The 27,038-nt window shown below is 39.9% G+C and overlaps 3 protein-coding genes across 5 annotated transcripts; 2 read left to right on the plus strand and 1 right to left on the minus strand.

Annotated features, from left to right (window-relative positions):
* Nucleotides 1–498: 498 nt before the first annotated feature.
* On the plus strand, nt 499–16,597 carry cyfip2 (cytoplasmic FMR1 interacting protein 2). 2 transcript variants are annotated; one of them, XM_088430990.1, is made up of 30 exons: nt 499–662; nt 4,916–5,065; nt 5,139–5,228; nt 5,910–5,987; nt 6,379–6,480; nt 6,605–6,786; nt 6,868–6,964; nt 7,257–7,385; nt 7,474–7,578; nt 7,644–7,732; nt 7,829–8,066; nt 8,342–8,494; nt 8,573–8,712; nt 8,790–8,937; nt 9,130–9,283; nt 9,549–9,705; nt 9,783–9,879; nt 9,954–10,030; nt 10,111–10,219; nt 10,301–10,420; nt 10,510–10,709; nt 10,785–10,872; nt 11,003–11,146; nt 11,223–11,313; nt 12,198–12,328; nt 13,368–13,440; nt 13,530–13,624; nt 13,711–13,949; nt 14,623–14,770; nt 14,864–16,597. In XM_088430990.1, exons 2-30 carry the CDS (start codon nt 4,949–4,951, stop codon nt 15,029–15,031), a joined length of 3,759 nt encoding a protein of 1,252 aa, XP_088287116.1. In that variant the 5' UTR covers nt 499–662; nt 4,916–4,948; the 3' UTR covers nt 15,032–16,597. The 2 variants fall into 2 exon arrangements, 1 of the variants encoding a protein (XP_088287116.1); XR_015867571.1 differs by lacking the exons at nt 13,711–13,949; nt 14,623–14,770; nt 14,864–16,597 and having other exon boundaries at nt 12,575–13,440; nt 13,530–13,610.
* Nucleotides 16,598–16,851: 254 nt separating this feature from the next.
* hmmr (hyaluronan-mediated motility receptor (RHAMM)) lies at nt 16,852–24,026 on the plus strand. The gene is made up of 18 exons (XM_088431583.1): nt 16,852–16,995; nt 17,591–17,689; nt 17,772–17,854; nt 17,946–18,017; nt 18,183–18,371; nt 18,500–18,586; nt 18,757–18,868; nt 18,948–19,013; nt 19,378–19,451; nt 19,525–19,595; nt 19,668–20,055; nt 20,160–20,374; nt 21,998–22,144; nt 22,220–22,924; nt 23,016–23,088; nt 23,227–23,403; nt 23,507–23,669; nt 23,773–24,026. Exons 1-18 carry the CDS (start codon nt 16,950–16,952, stop codon nt 23,799–23,801), a joined length of 2,796 nt encoding a protein of 931 aa, XP_088287709.1. The 5' UTR covers nt 16,852–16,949; the 3' UTR covers nt 23,802–24,026.
* Nucleotides 24,027–24,236: 210 nt separating this feature from the next.
* Nucleotides 24,237–26,465, minus strand: LOC148413530 (insulin-like). Of its 2 annotated transcripts, XM_088431603.1 has the most exons (4): nt 26,312–26,465; nt 26,174–26,234; nt 24,977–25,177; nt 24,237–24,477 (listed from the first exon to the last, which is right to left on the minus strand). In XM_088431603.1, exons 3-4 carry the CDS (start codon nt 25,164–25,166, stop codon nt 24,332–24,334), a joined length of 336 nt encoding a protein of 111 aa, XP_088287729.1. In that variant the 5' UTR covers nt 25,167–25,177; nt 26,174–26,234; nt 26,312–26,465; the 3' UTR covers nt 24,237–24,331. The 2 variants fall into 2 exon arrangements, with proteins under 2 accessions (XP_088287729.1, XP_088287728.1); XM_088431602.1 differs by having other exon boundaries at nt 26,174–26,465.
* Between the last annotated feature and the right edge of the window lie 573 nt (nt 26,466–27,038).

Consider the following 27,038-nt stretch of genomic DNA (forward strand, 5'->3'; position numbering starts at 1 on the left):
TTGAATATTTTATTTTACGTATTATGGCTATAAATATGTCATTAACTCATAAAATAAAATGAAAAAAATCTTTGGCTTTTTAAGTGTGTCATTTAATGTTTTTTTTTTCCTTTTTTCAACGACTCAAAATGTTCAGTGGCATCACATCTCTTCATACATAAATGCAAAACTTATCCAATAATTTACTGCGAAATCAGCAAAATTTCAAATGCCAATTTTTATTGTTATCCAACAACATTCGCAGGCATTTAATGTGCCTATTACAGTGAATAAACGGCATATCATTTAAATAGAACTGACTTAAAACACTGTATATATTTAACGCACGTTAAATGCCAGCTAATGGTGATGTTAATCGGAATAGAAGATTTAGATTGTGGACAAGAATCGCCGAGAAAAGCCGGTCACGTTTGACTCAGTCATCATTTTCATCCTGCTCACGCCGGCATCAGTGTGACTGTCCCTTTAAGAAACTGCACTTGCAGCCATTTTCTGCTCTTTGTGTGGGGTGGATTAGATCTGGGCAAGCACCCGAGCAAAACTAGAGCATCAGTCGACTCTCAAGACGTGCAAAAAGCATAGAAGAGGCCCGGTCGGAGTCGTGGTCCGCGTCACTGCCTGCCTTGCCCTGCCGTATCGTCGGACGGACATGAGATTTGCAGGTATGCGGCCGACGTGGTGATGAATGGAGCCTCCAAAATGAACGTGGTCTCGCTGGTGATGTGAGCTGTGTAGTGATGATGGTTTAGACTATAGAGAGAGCGAGATCTTCCTTTTCCACCCCACTTCCTATTCAACTGGTGCATCGTTCTCGGCATTTCTTAGTACGTGCACATAATACTCCAAATGTCGTTGGGTCTTCCTGGGAGATTCAGTTCCGACCGAGACTGCTTTACGATGATATCCACACACGGGTTTTCCGTTAGCTTCCAGCAATATAGTAGCTGCTGAGATGGGTGGGGTGAGGAGAGCGTAGCAAGTGCACAGATGAGTGATGGAGGCCAGATGATTTTTTTTTCTCCCTCTCAAATGGAGGGGAAAATGATCAGTGTGGTGTTTTAAAGGAAGGCGTTTTATGTTCGATTCTCCATTTTGTGATGGTAGTAGATGAGAGTGAGCGAGGTGTCAACATTGGAGAAGCTGCACTGCTCTCGTGGTGACACGCCTGCGGGCCTGTGACTGATGCTCAAATGACATTCTGGATTTGCCTACTTCTGCTTCACGTCCAAATTAACAATTTCCAATGATCTCACACGATAACAGTGCATGCAGTGCACCCTATATCCGCTGCATGTTTGCAGGATGACTGGCTTGTGAAATGTAATTCAGCTCTTCACCCAAAGCCGTAATATCATATTTTGTAGCCGACCACATGCTTCAAAAAATGCCCTTCTACACCAAGAATTTTCCTCAAAAGCATACTTCAATATAAGTACCAACTAGGCTTTATACTATGAGGATTTCCGACTTTACAAGGTACTGTATCTATTTAAACAACTTGTTTAATTACTGTACAATCAGTCCCCACTATTCACACATAATTCAGACTGTCCCAGCCAACAAATAGCCAAAATTTGCATAATAATTGACATCTGTCAAAATACAATGGGGAAAAATAATCACAAATAAGCCCTAAAAATTCTCTCGAAAGAATATGAGTGTTCAATACACAAAAACAGCATAGCTGTGAAGCTTATTAATAATGACAACACACAACACAGAGTGAACAAGACTGTTTGCTATAATATTATTTCACATATGCGATAAATAACACAATCATTGCAATACTCACAGGCATGATTTGTTTATCCTGTGTACAGAATGGCAAATATTATTGCTGCACTGAGAAACCCAGCGAGGAGATGAACCGAAGAATCCGTACCGCCCTCGGGTGGCCCCCTACTTTCATGCCTGAGTCATTCATCCTTTGTAAAGAATGACAAATATTAATGCTGAACCGAGAAACCAAAGGAGCTGAATGTAAAGCAGAAGAGTTCCATGTCTTATCTCGTTCCACACCTTGATGCCCCCGCAAAAAAACAAAACAAAACCAAATACATGTCTTAGTTGACCATTTAACTGTTAATGTCCAATTTCAAACCTAACAGAAAATTGTAAGCAGATACTGTAAGAATTTTAGGTATAAATATAAAATAAACAAAACACACACACATTCAGTTTTACAGTCAATGTTGTCTGAAATTATCTACTGCCCGCATAACAATGACTGTAATTTGTTTTGCCCCCATTCGTTCTCTACTTGTGAAGCTTGGTCATGTGAACAAGGCTTTTTTTTCTCACAACAAACATGTGGCATCCATTGTCACCGTTCTGAAATAAAAACATGTCATTGATGTGGTCAGGTGAAACTAGTCAACATCCGATACTTGACGCTTTACAGATACTGCTGGAATATGTGTTTGGAAATACTCTGGATTGGTTTTGTTCGGTGAGGATGAATCAATGTAACAAAGGCAAGCCCGGGGCAGGGGATTCCATTGAGTAGTGCACCCTGGGCTTGACACACTTTACTGTGTACTCTTGATGAGTGCCTAATAACAACCCCTGGCCACAGTTCTCTGCAAAGTAAAAAAACGAAAAAAAATCTAAAAATAATCTTCCTTAGCATGAATTATACTTTGATTCAAAGTATAATTGCAATTGTTTATGTTGCTGTCTCATTGATATCACTGATTTATTTTACTGTTTTTTTTTGTAGGTCACAGGGTCTCTTCCTCATACATTTTAATTGGCTGATCTAATACATTTGGAGTTTGAAATATACGATACGATATAAATATTAAGGCTAAGATGTTCAATTTAGTCATGAAACCAGAATAAATAATTACAGGACCCCCACACATGATTACTGCAAGTCAAACAGGTTTGAAAATGAGTTTTCCAGTTCGGCTAAGTACATGACTTGCTTTTTTTTTCGGAATGCGAATAAGATACGACAAACTTTATTGTTAAACGGAGAAAATGCAAGAACTGAGTTTAATTCCCAACAAATGCAGCCACATTTCATAGGCAAATAAACTGGTTATTTTTTCCACATTAACTGTGATGGGTTAATTGTGATTTTTTTTTTTTTGCTGCAAATGTTCAACTATGGAAATAACAATTAAATTGAAATGAATCTTAATCTTCAACCGAATCAAAGAAAAAAAACACAAAAATAGACTTAGCTCTTATCTGTAGTGTGAAGAAGGGGCCCTTTGCTGTGCAAAGGCAATATGCGCGCACAGACACACACACATACTTTCACAAACTTACACACAAACACGCACGCACACACTCAAATTGTTGCACTGTCGAGTATAGGGTGGGAAAGTTTTTTCAGCCAAGTCCAGCTTTAAAGGGCTACATTGACAAAGGTGAATAGGATCGGAGCCCAGCAGCACGTTTAAAATTCTATTCCCCCTCAAGCAAGTTCTTCTTTCCTTTATTCAAAGTAATAGAAAGATATTTTGCACATATATATGTATTTTTTTGTGTTCACTATACAGTTACTTGCAACGGCATCATTATCTCTTTAATACTATTGGCCTATAAATGGAGTAAATGAAAAAGATGAAAGAACAAGAGTTCACTGCTGTTTTGTAGAACCATTGCACAAGTGAAAATTCAGTCAGAGTGGAGTCACACATAATAGTTCCTGCCTCATTTCTTTTCCACACTTATCTTCTCGCTTCTGGCTGTGCATATTAATCTGATTATTGGCCCTGTCAACTTCGTCTGCTCGGTCAGATGTAAACACATTCCCAGAGACCTATGATGATTATTAAGAGCTTATACATGCTTGTGATTTTCATGAGGAAAAGAGAGCAAGGGCTGTGTATATACAGTAGTATATTTTCAATTTTATTTCATAGTTGTTCCATAAATTGACACCTTGAACAGATACACACATTTGCATTGCATTGTGTGTGTACTCTAATTTCTGTAGAGCCATATCACATTGTTTTTTTTTTATAATTCTTATTGGGGATTTTTTTCATAGACTTTAGATTTTCTTTGCAAAGACAAGTATACTGTTGCCGAGAACATCTTTATTAAAAAGCAAGAGAATACAGCTGCAGGGCCAGTGACTTGGACAAGGGGTTTAGATGAGGAAATGGCAGTGTCTAGACATGCTTCATTACAATAGCTGAAGGTTAAGTCAATCCCCTCCAAATTTTTTTGCAAGAATATGTTCGATGCACTTTTAATCGTCTTAACATTGCATTTTTTTTTCAATGTCAATTTTATAACTATAAACATGTACAGTGTAGTTACTTTTGCTATTATTTGCATTTTTACTGTTTTTGTACAAAAAGGGGACGGTTTCGTGATATATTCATGATATATTCATGATGTTATGAGCCTTTCAAAGTCAGTTTGTTGAAGGTAAGGCCAGGCTAGTGGAAAATCTCCAGACTCCCATGGGTTAATCATAACAATTTTATGTAAAAATTGCGAAAAAGTTACTATATTACAAAAAACAAGCATTTTCAGCTGTACTATGAATTACCTTCGGACCATAAGCAGCGTCAGAAGTAAAGATTGAACGAGTCATTTTTGTGTATAGATCAGTCCCCACAATGTGGCTGATTTGTGCATTGCTTGTTTGTTTTTATTCATTCGTTACCGGATAAATATCAATCAATTAATTATCAGTTACTGCCAAAAGAATTCCTTTTGCTAAATTTAGATGCAAAATCGAGTTTTATCTCTAGGCTCTGCTTCTAGAGGAGGAAACGGCTTGCCCAGTTCCAGCTCTTAGCTCCGGCTCTGGTTGTCATGGCAACAAGAGCCGTATCCCGCATGGGTTAATTGTTGCTCGGGGTATTTTGACAAATGTATGTCACAGACACACCAGACAGAATGTCTTCAAGTGCCATTATTCATCTCTTGTTGTTTAACCATTTTCTAGATTTGGGGGTTATGTGAGTGAGGCTTTGTAACCATGACGACCCACGTGACGCTTGAAGATGCCCTGTCCAATGTGGACCTGCTGGAGGAGCTGCCCCTTCCGGACCAGCAGCCATGCATTGAACCCCCTCCCTCCTCCATTATGTACCAGGTACAGCCTGTGGTTTGTCCAGCTAGCGTTAATCTATTTTATACGTCTCATTAATCTCTCCCTTCTTCCCCAGGCCAATTTTGATACCAATTTCGAAGACAGGAATGCGTTTGTGACTGGCATCGCTCGTTATATCGAGCAAGCTACAGTCCACTCCAGCATGGTGAGGCCTTGCCTTGGTTTTGCAGATGGTTCAACAGGACTTGCCTGCTGCCATAAATAGAATTTAGTTTGGTTCTTGCTCCGTCTGGTGATAAGAGTCACACACTTCAGCCAGGGAAAAGAATCCACTCAAGCGCCTCTTCCGCAAACGACGCTGTGAGGTGACAAGTGTGACTTGACTTGAAAATAGGGAAGCTGTGCTTCATTCAATTCTGTTTCATCAGGAAGTCCCACTGAGGCTCAAGCCAGTCTATTTGAGGACATTTGAGCAAGAGGGACTGAGAAATGTGTCTCGCCTATTTCTGAATGGAGGAAATGTTCCCCTGCTGGAATATTAATAAAGTGCACGTTCATTTTGGAACAGGTTACTCATCAGAAAGGAATACATTTATTATTTTGTGAATGCAGCTTCAACTCAAAATCATCAACCATAAATTTTCAGAAAAACTCAACTCCAGAAACATTGCAAATATTCTGTTTCATGTGATTATTTTAATTGTATGTCTAGTACTTTTTAGATCTAGTGATAAAGTAATAGTGAATACTTTAGTGATACTGTAAATCCCATTTGATTTCTGAAGAAATATTTCTTATTGACTGACATTTATATATATTTTTTGCTTTGGGAACACACTGTTCATATGGTTGAAATAAGACGTTAATACTTGTTCACTTCATGCAGAATGAAATGCTGGAGGAAGGACATGAGTATGCTGTGATGCTTTACACTTGGAGAAGCTGTTCTCGAGCTATTCCGCAGGTAACAGACAGACACACAAGAAATGTTCATCTGTAGATTCGCAACTTTATTTTTAACTACTGCAAAATCATGTCTGCCGTTTATAATGCTGTCATGTTCAATTCACAAGTTCCTCTTTTGATGAGTGGGGGAGCAAACCACAAACATCAAGAAACCAAAGAAAACTTTTCAACAAAGACATTTGATGTAAAAGGTGTATTTATATTTTATTGAGCCAAAGCCGTTACCAATATTGTTTTAGTTATTGGTACGATTTATCATGTTGTCGTTGATTTTTTTTTTTAACATTGCGGTCCTGGATTGACCTTCTATTTTAATCGCCGACTATGAATTTACATTAAACAGCGCTACAAAGGCAAGTTATGAAATGGCGCCCTCTTGTGTTTGTTAGGTGAAATGCAATGAGCAACCCAACAGAGTTGAGATCTACGAGAAAACAGTGGAGGTGTTGGAGCCTGAAGTCACCAAGCTCATGAAGTTTATGTACTTCCAAGTAAGCAATTTAAAAGTGATCATTTAAGCAAGTGTAAGGGCGTAAACAGCTCAATGATGCACTGTCCGTACATCAAAGTGTGCTTCTTGAAAAAGAACTAATTGTCTTTTTTTTTTTTTTCTAGCGGAAAGCTATAGAACGTTTCTGTAGTGAAGTGAAGCGTCTCTGCCATGCTGAGAGAAGGAAAGACTTTGTTTCCGAGGCCTATCTTCTCACTCTGGGTAAATTTATCAACATGTTTGCTGTACTGGACGAACTGAAGAACATGAAGTGTAGTGTGAAGAACGATCATTCTGCTTACAAAAGGTACTGTGCCTTACACAAATGCAACCTTTCCTGATTGCCGTCCTAAAAAGGAAACTAGTAGAGCATTTTTTTTGTCTTCAGGGCTGCTCAGTTTTTGAGGAAGATGGCTGACCCTCAGTCCATCCAGGAGTCTCAGAATCTTTCAATGTTCTTAGCCAACCACAACAGGATCACACAGGTGTGTTTATTGTGACCTTTTAATGTGTTTACTCTTCGGTGGAAAGTGTCTTGACCTGCTTCGTTATTATCGCTAAAGGGGAGGTCAACTAACAAAGTTTCTTTAGAAAAAGATGTTTTATGCACTCTCACGAGTCTAGACACCAGTTCTGAACCGGAATATGAATTCAGCAGCGAAAACATCTGCTTTTAATCTAGAGCAGAGTATTGTAGCTAGCTTGGAGTACTGTAGGTACTTCCTACAGTATATCTGCAGAAACAAATGGGAATATTCTCGTTTGTTGTTTTTGTAGTGCCTGCATCAACAACTGGAAGTGATTCCAGGTTACGAAGAACTTTTGGCAGACATTGTCAACATATGTGTGGATTATTATGAGAATAAGATGTATTTGACTCCAAGTGAGAAACACATGCTTCTCAAGGTACGCGCTTTTAATGTTTTCTTATGTTGTTGTCATGTGCGTTAGCTTGTGTTGTTCCATAAAAACAACATTATTGTGTATGTGTCAGGTGATGGGGTTTGGTCTGTACCTGATGGATGGGAATGTCAGTAATATCTACAAACTAGACGCCAAAAAGAGGATCAACCTGAGCAAGATTGACAAGTTCTTCAAAGTAAGGCTTTGAACTTTTCAGTATGTCCAAAATCTAACAAGAGACCTTCATTTTGTTCCTTTAAGCTTCAAGTGGTGCCACTATTTGGAGACATGCAGATAGAGTTGTCCCGCTACATTGAGACAAGTGCTCACTACGAGGAAAACAAATCCAAGTAAGGAAACCGGCGTAAACTACGCATTTTGAGATGAACTGATTCCCATTCTGAATGAATCATATGAACCTTCCTTTTTCTCCTGGGTTTACAAAGGTGGACATGCACCCAGAGCAGCATTTCACCGCAGTACAACTTGTGTGAGCAGATGGTGCAGATCAGGGAGGACCACATTCGCTTCATATCTGAGCTGGCGCGCTATAGCAACAGCGAAGTGGTGACAGGCTCAGGCCTGGACAGCCAGAAATCCGACGAGGAATACAGAGAGCTTTTTGACCTTTCATTGAGAGGCTTGCAGTTGTTGTCCAAGTGGAGTACACACGTCATGGAAGTTGTGAGTACAGTGCATCAAAATCTGTAAATTCCCATAAGGTGTGAAAATGAGTTTAGATGGCTGTTTGTATAATCAAGTGACCCCTTCAAGTCGCACCTTGCCTCTTGTCAGTTAGCCCATGAACTGAGAATGATTATTTTTGTAAAGGCATATTTTTAATAAACATCTTATATTATAGCTCATTGTACTGTGTAGGTGTGCCTTGCAAGACACTGTGGAGTGTATGTGAATTTGAGAGGAAACTCAAGTTAATCAAACTTTTCCGGTTCTTTCAGTACTCATGGAAGCTAGTGCATCCCACGGATAAATTTTGTAATAAAGATTGCCCTGGCACAGCAGAGGAGTATGAACGCGCTACGCGTTATAATTACACCAGTGAGGAGAAATTTGCTCTGGTGGAAGTGATTGCCATGATTAAAGGACTTCAGGTATAAAAGACCCATAAAAGAGCAACTTTTATATTTTGTTTACTTGCGCTCATTCTCAGATTTTTTTTTGCCTATCAGGTCCTGATGGGGCGAATGGAGTCTGTATTTAATCAGGCTATTAGGAATACCATCTACGCAGCGCTGCAGGACTTTGCCCAGATGACCCTCAGGGAGCCTTTGCGCCAGGCTGTGCGCAAGAAGAAGAACGTCCTCATTAGGTAAATAAAGATCATTTGATCAAAAGTATATCATCTTGCCTTATGTCTTTCTATCATCCCGTTTTCTTTTTCTGCAGTGTTCTCCAAGCCATTCGAAAAACCGTTTGTGACTGGGAGGGAGCAAGGGAACCTCCAAATGATCCCTGTTTGAGGGGGGAGAAGGACCCGAAAGGTGGTTTTGATATCAAAGTGCCCCGGAGAGCTGTGGGACCTTCTAGTACTCAAGTAAGCACAAATATGCAATAAGAGAAAATGATTTGTGTTTTTTTTTTTTTTGTCAAGGTATGCTTGATTGCAAGTGATGTAAACTTGCATCCATTTCATTAATTACATCAGTACAAACCTTTTAAATTCAGCTTTTATTCGTTCCTTAATTGGTAATACAGACGCTACTCTCCATATGAATGTTCTCTGCAGCTGTACATGGTGCGCACTATGTTGGAGTCATTGATTGCAGACAAAAGTGGCTCTAAAAAAACCCTGCGCAGCAGTCTGGATGGACCCATCGTGGTGGCTATAGAAGACTTCCACAAACAATCCTTCTTCTTCACACACTTGCTCAATTTCAGCGGTAAGGAAAACTCCTCTACTTAGATCGTGAATTAACTCATTCATCAGGGCAGTCGGGGTCCTTGCCCTCGACCAATCAAACGGTCAATCGGAGGCGAATGATAAGGCCACCCTTATTCTCGATTTTTCATTTTCCCGGCCATTTTGGAGACTTAGATGTTTCCAATTCCGTATGCTCAGTTTTGAAAGGCTTTGTCTCAATACTTTTGTCTGTTAAGTGCATGGTTACAAAGCTGAGCCATTTTATTAACTTCGTGTGTGTCCAGAGGCCCTGCAGCAATGCTGCGACCTATCCCAGCTTTGGTTTAGAGAGTTCTTCCTTGAGCTGACCATGGGTCGCAGAATCCAGTTCCCTATCGAGATGTCAATGCCGTGGATTCTCACCGACCACATCCTGGAGACAAAGGAACCGTCAATGATGGAGTTAGTTTGATTTTTTTTGAATTGATTGTTTTTTTGGGGAAATTATCATGGATTTCATGCTATCCTCATTTTCCTAGGTATGTGCTGTATCCGCTGGATTTGTACAATGACAGTGGCTACTACGCTCTCACTAAGTTCAAGAAGCAATTCCTTTATGACGAAATTGAAGCAGAGGTAATGTCTTATGGTCATTTACATTCGAATGCCTGTTCCTTGAAATTAAAGTGTTTTCTCCTCCTTCTTTGCAGGTAAATCTTTGCTTCGATCAGTTTGTGTACAAGTTAGCCGATCAGATATTTGCCTACTATAAAGCAATGGCTGGAAGGTAGGAAGCGTGAATTGGTCTTAATATGTTTGATGTTTTTAGCACAATATCACAAACCCATTCAAGTGTTTGCCCCGCAGTGTCCTGCTTGATAAGCGCTTCCGTGCAGAGTGTAAAAATTATGGTGTGATTATACCATACCCTCCTTCAAACCGCTATGAGACGTTGCTTAAACAGAGGCATGTGCAGGTACTGAAAATAACTCTAGTATATACCTGCAGTTGTCTTTATTTTTGTATTTATGTCCTCGCTTTTCTCTGTGGGTTCCAGCTTCTGGGTCGCTCCATTGACCTGAACCGTCTTATCACTCAGAGGATCTCCGCCGCCATGTACAAGTCTCTGGATCATGCCATCAGCCGCTTCGAAAGCGAGGATCTGACATCAATTGTGGTAGACGTCACTTGCGGCGCCCAGATAAAACGGCTCAGCTTTAAAGTATTTCGATTGTAAACTCAAAGATTTGTATCGCGCTTGGTCAGGAATTGGAGTGGCTCCTGGAGATCAACAGACTCACCCACCGGCTTCTGTCCAAGCACATGACCTTGGACAGCTTTGATGCCATGTTCCGTGAGGCCAATCACAACGTCTCAGCTCCTTACGGCCGAATTACGCTTCATGTCTTTTGGGAGCTCAATTTCGATTTCCTCCCTAATTATTGCTACAACGGATCCACAAACCGGTCTGTGTGCTTGCAGATATGACTTTTTTAAACGGTGAATTGATATCTTGTTTTAATTATTTTTTTCTCCCCCAGTTTTGTACGCACAGCCATTCCTTTCACCCAGGAGCCTCAGAGAGACAAACCAGCCAATGTACAGCCTTACTACCTGTATGGGTCCAAGGTGGGTCATAGTCTCACATATGTTGAATTGAATATTAAAAAAATACTGTTCAACTACATAGGCTGAAATGGACTCTCTTTAATATACTGACTGACAGTGATTCTTTCTTTGTCCCCTCATTTCCTCCTAGCCTCTGAACATTGCCTACTCTCACATATACAGCTCCTACAGGAACTTTGTTGGCCCGCCTCACTTCAAGACTATTTGTCGTCTTCTTGGTTACCAAGGCATTGCTGTTGTGATGGAGGAACTGTTAAAGATTGTCAAGAGCTTGGTATTCTTCATCATTTTTCACTTGGCCTTCCTCCACTTTTTGGAGGGGATTTCAACAGGACTTTGTGTCTTCTCAGTTACAGGGCACCATTCTGCAGTATGTAAAAACACTCATCGAAGTCATGCCCAAAATTTGCCGCCTTCCCCGCCATGAATATGGTTCCCCAGGTGAGCGTTTGTCCTCTGGGATAATAACCACATGAATAAAGACAACATTAGAGACTACAAACATGGCCCGCCTTGCTCCATTGTCCCCTCCCCCAGCCATCTCCATGTTGGTTGAGATACTTGATATTGTTTTTTTGTTGGTGCATGTGCAAGGTTTTTTTTCAGGCTTGTGCTATGGCCCTTGTTTGGGGCATGACCAAAGACTTTTTCCCTGATGGGCCTTGTCATCTATCTCCCTCCCCGTTGGTCAATTGTATTTTACCTATGTGGGTGTAATGATCTATCTATCTATCTATCTATCTATCTATCTATCTATCTATCTATCTATCTATCTATCTATCTATCTATCTATCTATCTATCTATCTATCTATCTATCTATCTATCTATCTATCTATCTATCTATCTATCTATCTATCTAATTGCGCAGGAGGACAAATCCCATAAAAAGCATATTTTGCAGATTCAATAAAAGTGGAAGTTCAAAGGTGTTAGGCATTTAAAGCATGAAAATATGGGTCACTTTGCAATGAATTCTGGATGTCCTTCTTGCATAATGACTAGACCTGCAAATTCAGATTAGATTTTTGGCAGCCGGGATGTCCAAATGAGTCCAACTGTTTACTAATCCTTAGATTACTGATGTACTGTACCACAAGTTCTGACCCGATTTACTCGCTTGAAATCTTACTACCATGAGTTATCCTCTCATCCTCTGGTGCCTGGTGCTTGGCACAATGTGGGTCAACAAATCCTCTGATATCTTGATTCATCCCCTTAGTTTTGCATGGGTGTACTTTACCATACCAACATTTTGTTTGAACATGTGGGTGCAACAAATGTAAAATTTGGGGGTTTGTAACATTCATCATATGCATCATTGCAGGGATCTTGGAGTTCTTCCACCATCAGCTGAAGGATATTATTGAGTATGCTGAGCTTAAGACAGATGTCTTCCAGAGCTTAAGGGAGGTGGGGAACGCCATCCTCTTCTGTCTGCTCATCGAGCAAGCTCTGGTAAGATCACAAATCTTTATGCTGTCATGACAGTTTGAGCTGATATAATATGATCCGCCAGCCTGGACTGCCAATGTATTGTGTAGTTTGTCTGGAAGCCTGAATTTTTCTGCCGATTTAAGTTGTTGCTTTCCTCTAAATCAGCTATCACAAACAGAATCTTTCAGGCCGCAGTCTGAGTACTCCAGTGAGTTTAATCTTGAAACTATGATTCTATTTTTCATTACACGCTGGCATCAACCACAGGTGGTAAGGACATGGGTTTTGTTTATTGCTATCTAAACAACTTTTAGATAATTTCTTTCTTTCAGTTTCTCTTAATTTGGTTTGGCTTTCTTGTGTTTCCTTTTTCCTTCTATTTTTGTGTTTGCATGACATGATTTTATATCCCACCAGGCCAATAAAAAACTATGTGGCATTAATTTATAACTGACATCTCAAGAAAGACAATTAATAACGCAACAAAGCAAGAATCCTAAAGTGCTTTGTGCCTATTGAATACATTTTATTCGACTTTTAGTGGGTTGCTGTTGAAGTCCTGTGCTTCAATGTATTTTTTCTGATTCAAGTGCATGTTTCTCATTTGGAGAGCACGTCACTTTTCTTCAAACTGTCGTCTTTTTACATATGGGGCGTCTGTGTGTGTAGAGATTACCACTTTAACTGATGCATGTGACCCGCTTTTACTATTGCATGGCTCTTTCTGTGATGAATGCACAGACTAGGAAAATGGTTAACATTCCGCTTCTCTTCATTTGAAACTGTGTGAAATCCCAAATTTGTTCATTTGGACTGTCATCTTGACAGTAATACTGGCACCCTCAGAAATGCATTTTGCAAAACTGACAAAAAACATACACTAGGGAATTCGATGTTTCTGATGTAAGTATCTAATTAACACAGTATACAGACTATGGATAGGGAAGTATGGTGAGTTATGAGAAATTAACATCACTTCATGGCTTGCATGCTCTCAATGTGTTTACTTTACATCATAATGCACTGAAATGATATTTTCTTGTATATTTTTTCATCTTAGTCACAGGAAGAAGTGTGTGATCTTCTTCATGCAGCCCCATTCCAAAACATTCTGCCGAGAGTATACATCAAAGGTAGAAATCATTCCATTTGAATGGATGGTTATTTTTAGCGTTTCTGTCGCATTGGTCACATTGAAAAATGTGGTTTATGTGATGTGTAGAGGGCGAGCGTCTGGAAGTGAGGATGAAAAGGTTGGAAGCAAAGTACGCCCCTCTTCACCTTGTGCCTCTAATTGAGAGGCTGGGAACCCCTCAGGTCTGTTGGTACTCATACTATAAGAACTTTGTTTTACTTAAAGTTCGTGTTGTAAAATATGTATGATTGTTTTGTCTTTCCTGTAGCAAATTGCCATTGCACGTGAGGGAGATTTGCTGACCAAAGAGCGCCTTTGCTGTGGCCTTTCCATGTTTGAGGTCATCCTGACGCGCATCCGCAGCTTCTTGCAAGACGGGGTGTGGCGCGGGCCTCCTCCAACCAATGGCGTCATGCATGTCGATGAGTGCATGGAGTTCCACCGCCTCTGGAGTGCAATGCAGTTTGTATACTGCATTCCGGTGGGCACTCATGAGTTCACGGCTGAGTGAGTAACACCAGATTTTTATATGTTAAAACTGATCATCCCAGGATAAAATGTCAAGGTGAGGACATATTGAGCCATTTTCAGCAGAAAAAAGGTAATATTTTGTCTACAATTAATTTGATAACTAATTATTTTTCACGTACAATTGTTACCTCTAAAGCCACATTTCCCTTTTTGCTGCCAACTGAAAATTACATCACATATGCTCAAGTCCCAGGAAACAACCAATCATGCATCACCTGTTCTGTGCATTTTTCTTCATGCCATTTGAAAAGTCATTTGCAGCGTACAGCAAGTGGCAGAATCTGTTAATAAAGGCGTTTGTTGTACCTGAAAATAGTTAAATTATTACATAAATTGGAGATAAACATGAACTTTTTACTGCTGAAAACCGACTGTTACTTTAACCGAGAAAAACGAGGGATTACTGAAATAAATATCACAAATGAATTAAAAATCCTAATCTGGAGATGATATAATTTGTCTTTGACCAGATAAAAATAACAAGCGCTCATTTTGACGTTGTATTGGCAGTGCTTTAGATTACAACCCCACCTTGGTTGTAGTCATCACTATTTTGGTACTTATGTAATACGTTATGCCCAACGCACACAGTTGTACTTAATCACAACAGAAAAATTTTTTTGCATGACTTGTGCACTTTGACCTTTAGGCAGTGCTTTGGGGATGGTCTAAACTGGGCCGGATGTGCAGTCATTGTTCTGTTGGGCCAGCAGCGTCGTTTTGATCTGTTTGACTTCTGCTACCACCTTCTCAAAGTCCAAAGACAAGATGGCAAGGATGAGATCATCAAAAATGTGGTGGGTATCTGCTAACATTAGCAGGAATTAAATACTAAACATCTTATTTTCTGATCATTACAATTCACATGCTCACTATTGTCTTTTTAACAGCCTCTAAAGAAAATGGCAGACCGCATCAGGAAGTACCAGATCCTTAACAATGAAATCTTCGCTATCCTAAACAAGTACATGAAGGCTGTGGAGACAGACAGTTCCACTGTGGAGCATGTTCGTTGTTTCCAGCCTCCAATACATCAATCCCTGGCGACCACTTGTTGAAATAAGATATGCATACAGCACACACTGAAATACACACATTCCTCACTGATGTAATGCCATTCATTGCCGGTTTCTGGTCTCTTACTGTTGCAAGTTAATGAAATTTCTCCTCCCACTTGCTGAAGAAACTTAAAATGAATCATCTCAAACTATTCCCCTCCTTGAAATTTCTGAGATTGCTTGCAATAATTGAGTCAGTGAGACCAGAGTTTGAAGTTTATCTTCACATCTTATTTAGTTTATTTTAATGTATACGTAACTTGCAATCGGACACATGCATGCCTTTTCTTATTCTTTCAATTGTACACCAGATTCAATCCTTTATTTAGGCATTTGACAGAATTTTAGTCAATGCCTTTAAACTGTGTGTTCTTGCATAAAGTAAACAATTCCTTTCTCATTAAATGGATGCTCATCATTCAAGCGGAACAGAACAAAAATAATCTCTGCAAAACCATAGGCACTATTACAGATGGGCTCACATCTGGTTAGTGGAATATTTTTCCTTTTCATTTTGTGTAATTATGTGGTGTCCTCATGATCACCCTTTTGTCTTTCATCATACATTCAATTATTATATATTTTTTTACTTATTCCATCTGCTTACTTTTAAAGGAATGATATTACCTGTCTGGATTAATTTGCTTTTAATTATCGAACCCCCTCGAAACACATCCGATTATCTTGACACATTATTATTCAACGCAAATTTCAATGTAAATTTCACAGTCAAGCTAAGTGAAGTGTTGGGTGTTGTGATTGTTGTTGTTTTACAATGAATATTTTTATTTACACGTCCTTGGTATGCTTGTCTGCTACTGACTGGAAACTTCTTTTTTTTTTCCTTTTGCCTGTTGGAAAGATTTTTATATTCTGTTCACAAATACAGTGATGATATTCCTTATTCAGAAGAAAAATGTTAAGGTTGAATATGTTGCTCTTTTTCCTGAACTTTGAACAACATCAAAGTGAGTAAGTAAATAACCTCTGGGAGTATGATTACAGTGCTGTAACTAGATTAACTTGTTTGGGGAGTGCGTGGATGATGCTGCCCTAGTATATGTGTGAAATGAAGAAAAATTCACTTATAATTAATTGAGGATTTGTTGATTATCATCAGTATTAATTATTGTTGTACTTTTCCTTTGGCAGTGCAATCAAGGTATGCTAAATCAGCCCCTATTTTTTCACAGGAATAACTAACGACTTATTCAACAGTTACCCCAATATGTGATCGTTTTCTGCATCATTTTGAATTAAGACAAATGTTCTTTTGTAACTTTTTATTATATTTATTCAACTTTGATCTATTGTTCATTTACAGGTTTATCTAGTTAAAACAAAGGCACAAATGTATCATTGCGAAACCTTAGCATGAAAGTGTAACTTATTGTCATCAATGGCTCCATTTGTGACATGAGGTTTTGTTTATGTAATTGTACAAGTGACCATGTTTTGAAGTACTAAAAATGGGAAAAAGATTATAAAATGTACAAAACGGTCCTGCATAGGATTAGAAATTATGTTGTATTTCCATAAAATAAAACATGTTTAACTGAAAAGAAATGTCGTGCACGAGTATTGATTTTAGTCTGTGAGACATATTTCAGATGTGAAATCCCACGGCTAAATTCCACCTTCTGCTCGCAGTTACTCAAAAGAAATCACGTACGTAAAACATGTGGCTGTTGAATTGTTACGTTCCACTTTGACCTATGCAGTATGCACAATCTGCGTGACGTCACAATTATTCAACGTTCATTGGTCAAACATCCGGAAATGCGCGCATGACGTATATTTGAATTTTCAGCGCTGAAACGAACTGAATAACAAATTTAGCTGCTGCCCTTGTAAACTTCGCAGTTGCATTTTGGATACGATTCGGGTGAAAAGGGCGATCCAGATATTTGGATTCGAAATGTCTTTCTCAAGAGCCCCTTTAAAAAGGTTCAACGAAGCTGTTGGTAAGTAATAACAATCGGCGTGTTGGAATTCGGACTGAATCACATACTAGCATAACACACGAAACTAGAGGACATTTTTGGGACGGTAACGTTTTAGAGGGACCTTCATTTGTTTTCTAGATAAAATTGTACACTTGATTGAGCGTGAATGTTTGTCAATGTTCGCCCTGTGATTAGAAAGTTACCAGTTAATGGTGTACAGTACACAACATCCATGCTAGGCCTGTGCTCACCTGTACACAATCGAAGATAAGCGATATATATAATCTTGCAGTACATTTTGTTGGTCATAAACGGCATTAACAAGAAAAACAATTATGCGGTGCTCAATAATGATTCATTACAGTATTTCAAATAATATTTGCAATGATCTTAACCACAGCCACTGTATTGTATGGTGTCTCGGGACGTCTATAATTTATATGACAAGTGCATCTTTTGCATTTTGTGCATAAGTTGCTTACAATGTCTAGGTTGAGGTGGGCGGGGGTTGTTTACATCAAGAATGACCCATATGCAAAAACCAAAATGATTCTCGATTACTGCCAATTACCAAAGAAGTGTTGTGATTTATCAAAGTGTTCTATTATCCAAGGTTGCGCCCCTGCACCGGGTATCTATGACATCAAACCCGTAGAACCTAAGGGAGCTGCATCCTTCGAGAAAGCGGATAGGTTCAAACATGCTAAGGCAGGTTGGTGACATGTTACAATTCTGATATACACGATACCGTAGTGATGGAATGAAGTGGTTTGTAATGTAGTTGTTTTCATCAGCTATGTGCTCAGTGCCCCCATCGTCACCCTCCAGAATTACACTGATATCTCCAGTAAGAAGAACAGTATCAGTTGATGGAATGGTAAGGAGTTACGGTTGGCATAATAATTTAGTTATATTGTCATACATAAAATACACATACATTTTCTCACCATTTAAAATGTATTTTTCAGGTTGGGGTGTCAAGTACAAAAAAGAACAGCATGACCTTGGAAATGAAGGAACGTGGATTATTGGAGAAAGAGGTTCTTTTTTTTTTGTTCAAACTAAACTTCAAGCAATGTAATATCTACAAAAATACGGAATCACTGTGATAAACACAACAGAAAAAGAAAACTATTCTGCAACTCTCAGTCGCTGAGATTTATCCTCACAGTTGTATTTACAGTCTATTCTCCTCCTCGTTGCAGATCCGCTCACTGGTCCAGCAGAGAGGAGAGCAGGATCGACGGTTGGTCTCTCTTGAGGACGACCTCAAAAATGTGGAGGCCAAGCTCTTGGCAGCTGTTAGGGAAAAGACCAGTCTCACTGCTAACATTACCACCCTAGAAAGACAGAAAGCTGAACTAAAGAAAGTCAACGAATTCTTAAAAAACAAGGTATGTTCTGCATTGAACCTTTGTTTTGTTAAAGCTGTTTAGAAATTGTCACACCCTCAATATACTTTATATTTCAGAGATCATTAGTGCTGCTTTGACAGTGTTAGTCAGTCCATGTTTCTTCCCAGGTTTCAGCTGATGCCACAAAAAAGAGGATCAATTCACTTACACTGGAGTTAATGGAAGCCAGGAACAAATTAGACAGCAAAAATAAGGTGAGAATGGGGAAAAATGCATGGTAAAATATTGGGCTTCCAATATTTCCAAAATTGACAATATTTCCATTTTTGAAAGGCTGTAAATGAACCAGACATTGGCTAAATTTGACATCTACGGGGTGTACCGAGGGTGTACTGAGATGTTTACTGTATATTTCTGATTGCAGGAGATAAGTGTTCTACAGCTTAGTGCTGACGGTCAGCTGAAGATCTTAGAACTGGATCTCCGAGCAAGCAAGGATACGATCAAAACTTTGACAGACAGAAATAATGACTTGGGTAAGGATGACTCGTAACAGATCACCCTGTTTTTCTCAGTAGTTAGGTATGCTATATTTAATGTGTGTGTCTTTCATAGAGGACTTTTATCAAGTGATGAAAACCCAAAATGAGGAGTTGGAGCAAGAGAATGACAGGTTACATGGTAAGTTGATCCCTTATGCAGAGTCCAGGTTAGATAACGTTTGAAGTCGACATGAATTCACCAGACACTTCATGAGGTATTCAAAGGACAAAAACATTCAGTTCCATCTCTTACCAGGATGTAAATTCATGTTGACAGTGGGGAAAAAAAACACAAATGTATGATTCTGTTATTCTTTGTGTCGATTATAAAAGAAATATTATAAAATAAATTATTAAAAGAAATATCTCATCAAATTATCTCATCAAATCCAGCGGCATAGCCCCTATCCCAAAGTACAGTATGTCGTTAAATTATTACTTGCATAAACCCATCAAATCTGAACATTACGGCATTATTATCCAATATTGTAATATTTTTCCAGGTGAAATTCAAGCGCTACAAATGGAGATCAAGGTTGTCCAGGGATATCTCGATGCTTCCAATGAGCAGATTCAAGTGAGCAAGGAAAAAAAATTGCACACTGATCCACCGTGGGCATTTTTTAAAATTCACGTTTCATTCTTGTTAGGATCTCAACCTCAAGCTTAAAGAGATGACACAGCAAGACACTGTCTATACCGCCAAACTCCAGAACATGAAGTAAGTCGATTTTGTTCTAAAAGGGTGTTCGATTTGAATCAAAATCACAGATATCTGTCTCATGTTTTGCAGGCACCTAGAGCAGGAGCTACAGCAGTGCAACACAAAGCTTGAAAGAACCGAAGTTGCTCTGAGGCAAAAGGAGGAGGATGTGCTAAAATATGAACATGAGATGCAGGTCTCAAAGGACGCGTTAGCAGAAGCAGAGATGACGTTCCAGAACCAAGAATTAGCACTTCAGAATTCCCAAAAGTTAGCTGGTGACTTGGAGACACAGATAAAATCCACCAACCAAGAACTCCTGGACTCCCAAGCAACTGTTGCTCAGCAGGAGGCTGAATTAGCTTTGCTGCGAGAGATGCTCCAGAGAATGAAGGACTCGAACCGAGATGAAACAGAGAGGCGCGTTCGGCTCCAGAATGAGCAAGCTTCTCTCATCGAGGAGCTGACCAAAGAACGGGTCAGTCTTGTATATTGTTTACTTGATTTTTGGCACGACACTTCCTTTTTACTTTTAGAACTTTCTTCCCTGCATTTCATCCTTTTCCTTTTCTAACCTCTCAGGCTCTGGTGGACTCTCTGACAGTACTGCTTGAGCAAGAGAGGCAGGAGTCTGAGGAATGCCGGAGTAAGCTGAAAGAGGAGTTGGAGGAGGTGCTGGGAGAACTGGCGCTCATGGAGGAACATGTTCAAAGTCAAGGTAGAACAAGGGATCAGAGTCAGGAAGAAATCAATGCCTTGGAGAGACAACTGAGTGAAACCCGGGAACTTTTTGAGAGGTGAGTTACAGAAAATATAATAATAAATGTACTACTAATAAAAACAAAAACAGGAGAACCATGAGTTTCCTTGGTTAGCCTACAAAAAAAAAAAAAAAAGTTTCTACTTGATTTTCAAACCGAATTTTGATCACAGTGGCCTCTTTTGGCCAGACAAAAAAAGGCACATTTTTTTTCTATTTTTTAAAAGTGTTCAGATTTTAGAGAAATTTAGGGGTACGTTAGAATTCAAGCAATGGCTGTTACTGACGCTTTCCACTGTTTTGCCTGTTTAAATTATCAGCCCAAAGTGGCCGCTGTTTCCGGTAAAGGGTTGACAATGCAAATGTATCTAATATCAAAGCACTGCTGGGCTACTATCAGGAACTAAATAACATGCATGCATGACAGACACGGATTTTCTGAATGAACATTGTATTGTCATGCCCATGAAGATGCCATTTCTCAAAGTGTATCCATTTTTATGTTAATACTTAGAGTGTATGTGTGTTGTTACCAAATTTTACCAGCAAGGTCATAATCTGCATTAAAACATGTTTTGAAAGTGAGGGCCTAATCACCAATTTGTGTGTAGTAATATCCTGTCTCAAAACTAAATGACATCTCTCAAATACAGGATGTCACCTCTTGCTTTAGGTCATAATGCATAATGTCAGCAAACTCCATTTTTCAACTCAACATGGGTTTAAATTCCCGAAATCCAGCTTATTTGACATTCACCGCCGCCAACTCCGCTGCTTCTAGCTGAGCAGCACATCTGTTACACAGGATAAATAACAACATTAGTGTCCCACAGGCTGGCCCATCTTTCCTCTCTCCTAATCTCCTTAATGAAGACAAATGTTCCGGAAATATTCCTGACACTGTGTAGCTACAAAGCTAACTGATCAGGAAGGAATATGTTCATCAGTGTTGGTATAGTATCTGCGTAACAATTGCTATTCTTAGTTTGGAACAAGGTCACCTATTTGTTGGCATCTCATTTTCTAGTTTATTTGAAGATGTAGATACTCACCAGCTTAAGTTTGAATCAAGCACTAAAACAAACAATAAATACGATTGACAAGTTTGGACCGTTTTAAATAATGGTGACTTCTATATACATTGCAAATTTGGCACAAAAAAAAACTTCACTCTTCATCCGCAACAATTTATTCCTTAAAATTGAACCGATTGAAAATATGCTGGCTTCACTATGACAGACTTTTCAACATTGCCAAGACTTTCAATAAACATGTTAATGCATGCCCACTGTCTTTGACAATGTCCTCGATGCGCACTCAGGACACTTGTAGGCCGTTCAAAGGAAGGTCACATACAGGTCACATTTATGTGGAACAAACTCAGAAAGAAAAAAAAAATCAAATTACAGCATTACGCCCTGCAGCGTGAACCTAGCTATACATTGTTTGAGTCAGATGACGCTGTTTGTGGCAGGAGAAAAATATTGATTGCTGATTGGCTGCCAGTTTGTAATGCATTTAAAACAAAGACAAAAAGCACATACAAACACCTTGAAGAAAATGGGAGCGATGGCTCCAGAGTTTAAATACTGACTTGTCACAAGTGTCGTGTGTTACATTGCAATGTTCTAAGCGTTAAACATTCTCTTGTCTGTTAAAGCACCAAAAAGGCTCTGAGGGCAGCAGAAGAGAGCCATAAAAAGTTGGAAGAGGAGAAGGATAGAGTCACCCAACAGATGAAAGAGGAATTGGACAAAGTGATTCAACAAAAGGATGAGGAGCATCAAATAAGACAGAAGAACTCAGGGTTTGTCTCTTAATCGCATTGGTTTTCAACTTTTTTCTTTTTCTCATTTTTTTTTTAACACTTATCTTGATCTAGAGTTTTGCAGGAAATGCAAGCTAGTCTTGCCCAAAAAGTTCAGGAGATGCAAGCTTTGGAGGCCACCCATGCAGCGAGAGTCTGCCAGTTAGAGCAAGAGCTACAGCGGCAGACCAAAGACAAGGAAGAGGCATTGAGGCAAGCCGAAGAGCACAAAGTGCAAGGAGTTGTCGAGCTTCGGTCTCAGCAACAAATGGCGATGAAACAGCTCGATGAAGTCCGCCGGGAAAAAGCGAACGTAATGGAGCAACTGCTACAAGAAAAAGAGGAGAAAATTAACTATCAAGCAGAGCTTCAAGTGAAAAGGGCAGCACTAGAGGCTAAAACTGAAGACCACCAACAGCTCAGGTCAGAGGTTCTTAGACTACAAAGTGAGCTCAATAGATTCGTCGAGGAAAGAAGTCGACTCCTGTCTCAAGTCGAACTCTCAGAGCAGTCATCGTTGAAGGCACATACAGAGAAGAGGCAGCTTCAGGCTCGCTTGGATGAAATTCAGCTGGAGTGCGCGAACCTTCATGCGCAAACAGCACTCGCAGATGAGAAGCTGATGGGTCTTCTATGCCAAATGGAAGACCAAGAACAGGTGCGGCAAACTCTGCAGCACCAGATAACTACACTGACTCAGGAGAAGGTCACATTGCAGTGGGAGATCGATGAGCAGCGGCAGAAGTTCCAAAATCAAATAACTGAAGCACAGGCAGAGAGGTACCTTTTTGTTTCATGAATGAATGCTTTTGTATTCTATGCTATCATTGCATACGCTCCTTGCAAAAATCCTTTATTTTTCCTCTCAAAGTGCTTCGGATTCTGAGTTGGAACACTGGAGGTCACTGTATGAGGAGCTGTTTGCCAAGGTTAAACCTTTTGAGGTCGGTGTTTCCCAAACAGCTTTGGAATACTCCCCATTATTGCATTTAGTTGATTAAAAAGATGCTGAAATAATAACAATTTAATTTATAGTGTTCATGTGTTCATCTTTACATATCCTCGTACTGTGGCGCTTACAGGAGCAGTTGAATTCCTTTGCTGCCGAACGAAATGCACTCCTCAACGAAAATGGCGCAAACCAGGACGAGCTCAACAAGCTGGCAGATGCTTACGCTCGTCTGCTGGGTCACCAGAACCACAAGCAGAAAATTAAACATGTGACGAAGCTAAAAGATGAAAATTTTAACCTGAAACAGGTAATGCAATTGAGCAGAATTTCACAGTACACACATAGGAATCTGAGTAGTAACTTCTAACCTTCAATAACTTCTGGCGCATATCGCTCTGTGCGTCTTCTAGGAGGTGAAGAAGCTTCGTTCCCAGTTGAGCCGTCAGAAGAGTGATCTGAATTCCCTCAAATCGAAGCTCCCGGGTGAGTCTCAGCGCAGGTTTGATCCCAGTAAAGCGTTCCAACATAATAAGGAGAACAGGCACACTGAGAATGCGACACCCCTGAAAGAAGGTGAGCAGCTATTCGCTTGTGTTCGACGACTTTCGCAAAGATGAAATGATAAAATGGGGAACTGGTGAATGACTGATTTGTATTTTCAATCTTTTTCTTGTAGAAAATCACACAACAAAGAGATTCTACTAGACAGGAACACCAATTATTGAGCTGAATTCTTAGGTAACATGTGTGCCCCCTAACGTTTTAAATAGATGCTCAAATGTTTTACTAGAATTCCAATATTGCATTACCACAGAAAAGGTCACATTAAGTCTGTCTGATTAGATTTCTCAAAGCCATTTTTAATGTGCTTTTATTCGTGAGTTTTTTCTTTTGTGGGGTATTTGGGTGCATATATGTCTAAATTATCAATAAAGCCACTGTATCTTTTAACACTTATTCATGGTGGTTTCATTGAATTAGTTGGATTTAATTCCTTTTGGCTATGTCTGTGTCTATCCAGCAGAGGGCGCTGTAGCGTTGCACCACAGGTTAAAATGATAGAACACACAACGTGGAACATATTGTAACGTCTAACATAGTCACGTCCTTGCAGAGAACCTAGGGTTATGGGTCATGAAGCTTTATTTCCTGTTGTTCAAACACAGTCAGTACATCACCAAACATGAATTTCAGGACTGTTTTTCAGTAGCGGTTCTGTATGTGGCGTTAGGGGATCAGTTGCAGTAGCCTTCCAGGTGGTAAATGCTGCAGGGCTTACGACAGCATTGCTCCACGATGCCTCTCTTCACTTTGGAATCATCGCCTGAAGAAAATTTTCTCCACAGCCGCTGTTCTTGTCTGGACCTTTTAGACAGGAACCCTTAGAGGTGGACAAAGTTTCCAAAACTGAGTTAAGTCCATTTGGTCCGCAGTGAGAACCTCAAATTTCTCGTACCAGCATTTGGACTCCTCACACTTTAATGGAGCCTTAATGGCCCGGCGAGGTAATCTGATCACTTCAATCCATTTAGACTCGTTTGGTCTTCTTTCAAGGAGGGGGTCGGGGATACAGTGGCGTTTGAACAGTTTCTAGCAAAGCTGTCACATCCAAGCTTCAAAGCATCACTGTATCGCTTGAGGCCCAAGTAATGTTTTGTGAGTAAGTTAGTGAGGATCTTCAGGGGACACTCTTGAGTGTATTTAACATTCTGGTCCGCTCCACATATTGTATGTGCACTGTGCATATAGAAATGAATGGATGCTAGAATGCAGATACAAACCCTTCCAGAAGATTCGACAGAATTCTACTCTCCTGACCACCAGGTTTCAAAGGTAACAATTTGAACATAGTCAAAATGCAGGAATTTGCGCGGCCTTACTGAGCAAGTGGTCCAAATCTCTCTTGTGAAGCCGTTTCGGACTGTGGAAAAAACCCCTCTCTCCGCATACGAAGTACAAGGCGTCCACAAGGTGGGATCCGCAGAGATGCTGGGTAGGTACAGGGCCAACCCATGGAACGGGGAGCATCAGAAGAAACAGGATGGACAGCACCCATGACGCCTTGGCCATAGAATGGAGACCTGATGGAAAAAAAATTTCTTTTTTATCTATATATATATATATATATATATATATATATATATATATATATATATATATATATATATGCAAAATTGAAAAAGAATGTTTTCCAATCCTCAAGATTTGACATTCCTTTGACTTTTCTTTGTTTCGGAAACCGCACAAGGGCAGCTTGAAATTTTAGCCACGATGCTGCTGCCAGGTTTGTTATTACAAACAACATTTCTTCACTGAATTATGCACAACAGGCTGATAGCTCCTGTCAAAAGCATACTGGAGACGGTCCCGGTCACTGATCATCTCCAACATGCTTGTCACATTTCCCCTGTCCTGGTATGAACCCAGCAGACGGGTCGGCTAGTTCGGGATTAGCGGGTCTTGAGAAAGTTGAACGTAGTACATTAGATAAAAATAAATCCATCACCATGTTCAATAACTTTGTAGTAAGTTAGCTTCATTTCATTCATTTAATTGATATTGGTCGGTGATCATAATCGTTAATTCATTTTTTTTGTCTCAGATTCTTCTCAACTTTGTTGAAATCGTAGCCTCAAGGTCACATCGCTACCTTAGCGCTTTACCGAACATACCGGTGGTACAGAATTGATATTAGCGTCGTCAATTAAATCACATTTTGTGATTAATACACAATATTTTTAGTCCAGCCTCTGTTTCAAGGTGAAAACATATTTAGCAGTCATTTAGAAACTACAAAGAGCCCTTGCGGAGGTCCTCCAACGTCCTGCAAATAATCGGCTTGAAAATGACTCATTTTAACAGTAATCTTTAACAATGCACCAGCGCCAGGCACATTGGCAATGAGTTCTATCTGGCCCGACATTCCGCCATCCCATCTGGCTGGGTGCCAACCTCTTGGCACGGTGGACCGGCTGAATAATAGATCTGCCCGCGCCGCCCATTACTTTCATCCCGATTAATCTACATGTACGTTTTCAAAGTTGAGCTCTTAAGGGAATACAGAGAAACGCGCTTACCTTCGTTTGAGGCCCCGGAGCACTCGGGCGGCTGACGGTCGGCGATAAAAGGGGAGCGGACCTGTTGGGTTATACAGGTACAGAGAACATCTCCACTTGGCTGCATTTCCGAGACGTACAGTTCCTTCTCACACACACCTGTCATTAGTCAGCTTCGGCGTGACACTCTGGGCCTCTTATTAAGACCGTGACCTGTAGCTATGCTGATCTGCTCCTGAGTAGGACTAAGTCATTTACTCTGTATGGACAGGCAGCAGAGTTCAGATAAAGTTGAAGAGTGACACCCTATTCGGTCTTGAGTGATGGCCAGAATGGCAGAGTTCACTGGGTGACAGACAAACACCATATGTCACGTTCTGATCACGTTGGGTAATACTTGTAGATTAAAGGATTTCCTTTACCGCTTGTGGTCAAGATATAGTGCATTTGTGCACGAGAAAAAAGCATTTCGAGGTTAATTATGGAAGCAGAAGATTGTTTCTTCCCCTATGGTAGATTTGCACATACATGCGTAGACACGTGCATGAAGTATTTAGTACGATAATGCTCACAATTATGTTACAAAAGTTACAATTAAAAATGTATTCATATTCATGTCGTATATTGTTCAAAAATAAATATTTCGTTCATAATAAATAAATATATCCCTCCAGCTATTTTCGAGAACCGCTTATCCTCACGATGGTCGCGGGCTTGCTGGTGCCTATCCCAGCTGGCTTCGGGCAGAACTGCTTGCCAGCCAATCGCAGGGCACACAGAGATAAACAACCATATACACTCACAACTAGGATGCGGTGCTAGGTCCAGGAAGGCCTCTGCTGACCAAAGCATACTTAGAAAAACACATTTATTCATAAATATTTTA

Source organism: Hippichthys cyanospilos, chromosome 13 (assembly GCF_059441005.1).
Source record: "Hippichthys cyanospilos isolate Australia breed blue-spotted pipefish chromosome 13, RoL_Hcya_1.0, whole genome shotgun sequence".
Taxonomy (NCBI): Eukaryota; Metazoa; Chordata; class Actinopteri; order Syngnathiformes; family Syngnathidae; genus Hippichthys; species Hippichthys cyanospilos.

Bases quoted from the DNA above. Each gene is read 5' to 3' on its own strand.
- cyfip2 (XM_088430990.1), top strand. From the start codon at position 4,949: ATGACGACCCACGTGACGCTTGAAGATGCCCTGTCCAATGTGGACCTG. The intron at 10,031-10,110 runs GTAGGAAGCGTG...TTTGCCCCGCAG, and splicing joins TATAAAGCAATGGCTGGAAG to TGTCCTGCTTGATAAGCGCT. The intron at 10,873-11,002 runs GTGGGTCATAGT...ATTTCCTCCTAG, and splicing joins ACTACCTGTATGGGTCCAAG to CCTCTGAACATTGCCTACTC.
- hmmr (XM_088431583.1), top strand. From the start codon at position 16,950: ATGTCTTTCTCAAGAGCCCCTTTAAAAAGGTTCAACGAAGCTGTTG. The intron at 19,596-19,667 runs GTAAGTCGATTT...CATGTTTTGCAG, and splicing joins GCCAAACTCCAGAACATGAA to GCACCTAGAGCAGGAGCTAC. The intron at 20,056-20,159 runs GTCAGTCTTGTA...CTAACCTCTCAG, and splicing joins AGGAGCTGACCAAAGAACGG to GCTCTGGTGGACTCTCTGAC.
- LOC148413530 (XM_088431602.1), bottom strand. From the start codon at position 26,318: ATGACAGGTGTGTGTGAGAAGGAACTGTACGTCTCGGAAATGCAGCCA. The intron at 25,178-26,173 runs GTAAGCGCGTTT...TTTTTCCATCAG, and splicing joins CTCCGGGGCCTCAAACGAAG to GTCTCCATTCTATGGCCAAG. The intron at 24,478-24,976 runs GTAAGGCCGCGC...TCCACCTCTAAG, and splicing joins AGATTTGGACCACTTGCTCA to GGTTCCTGTCTAAAAGGTCC.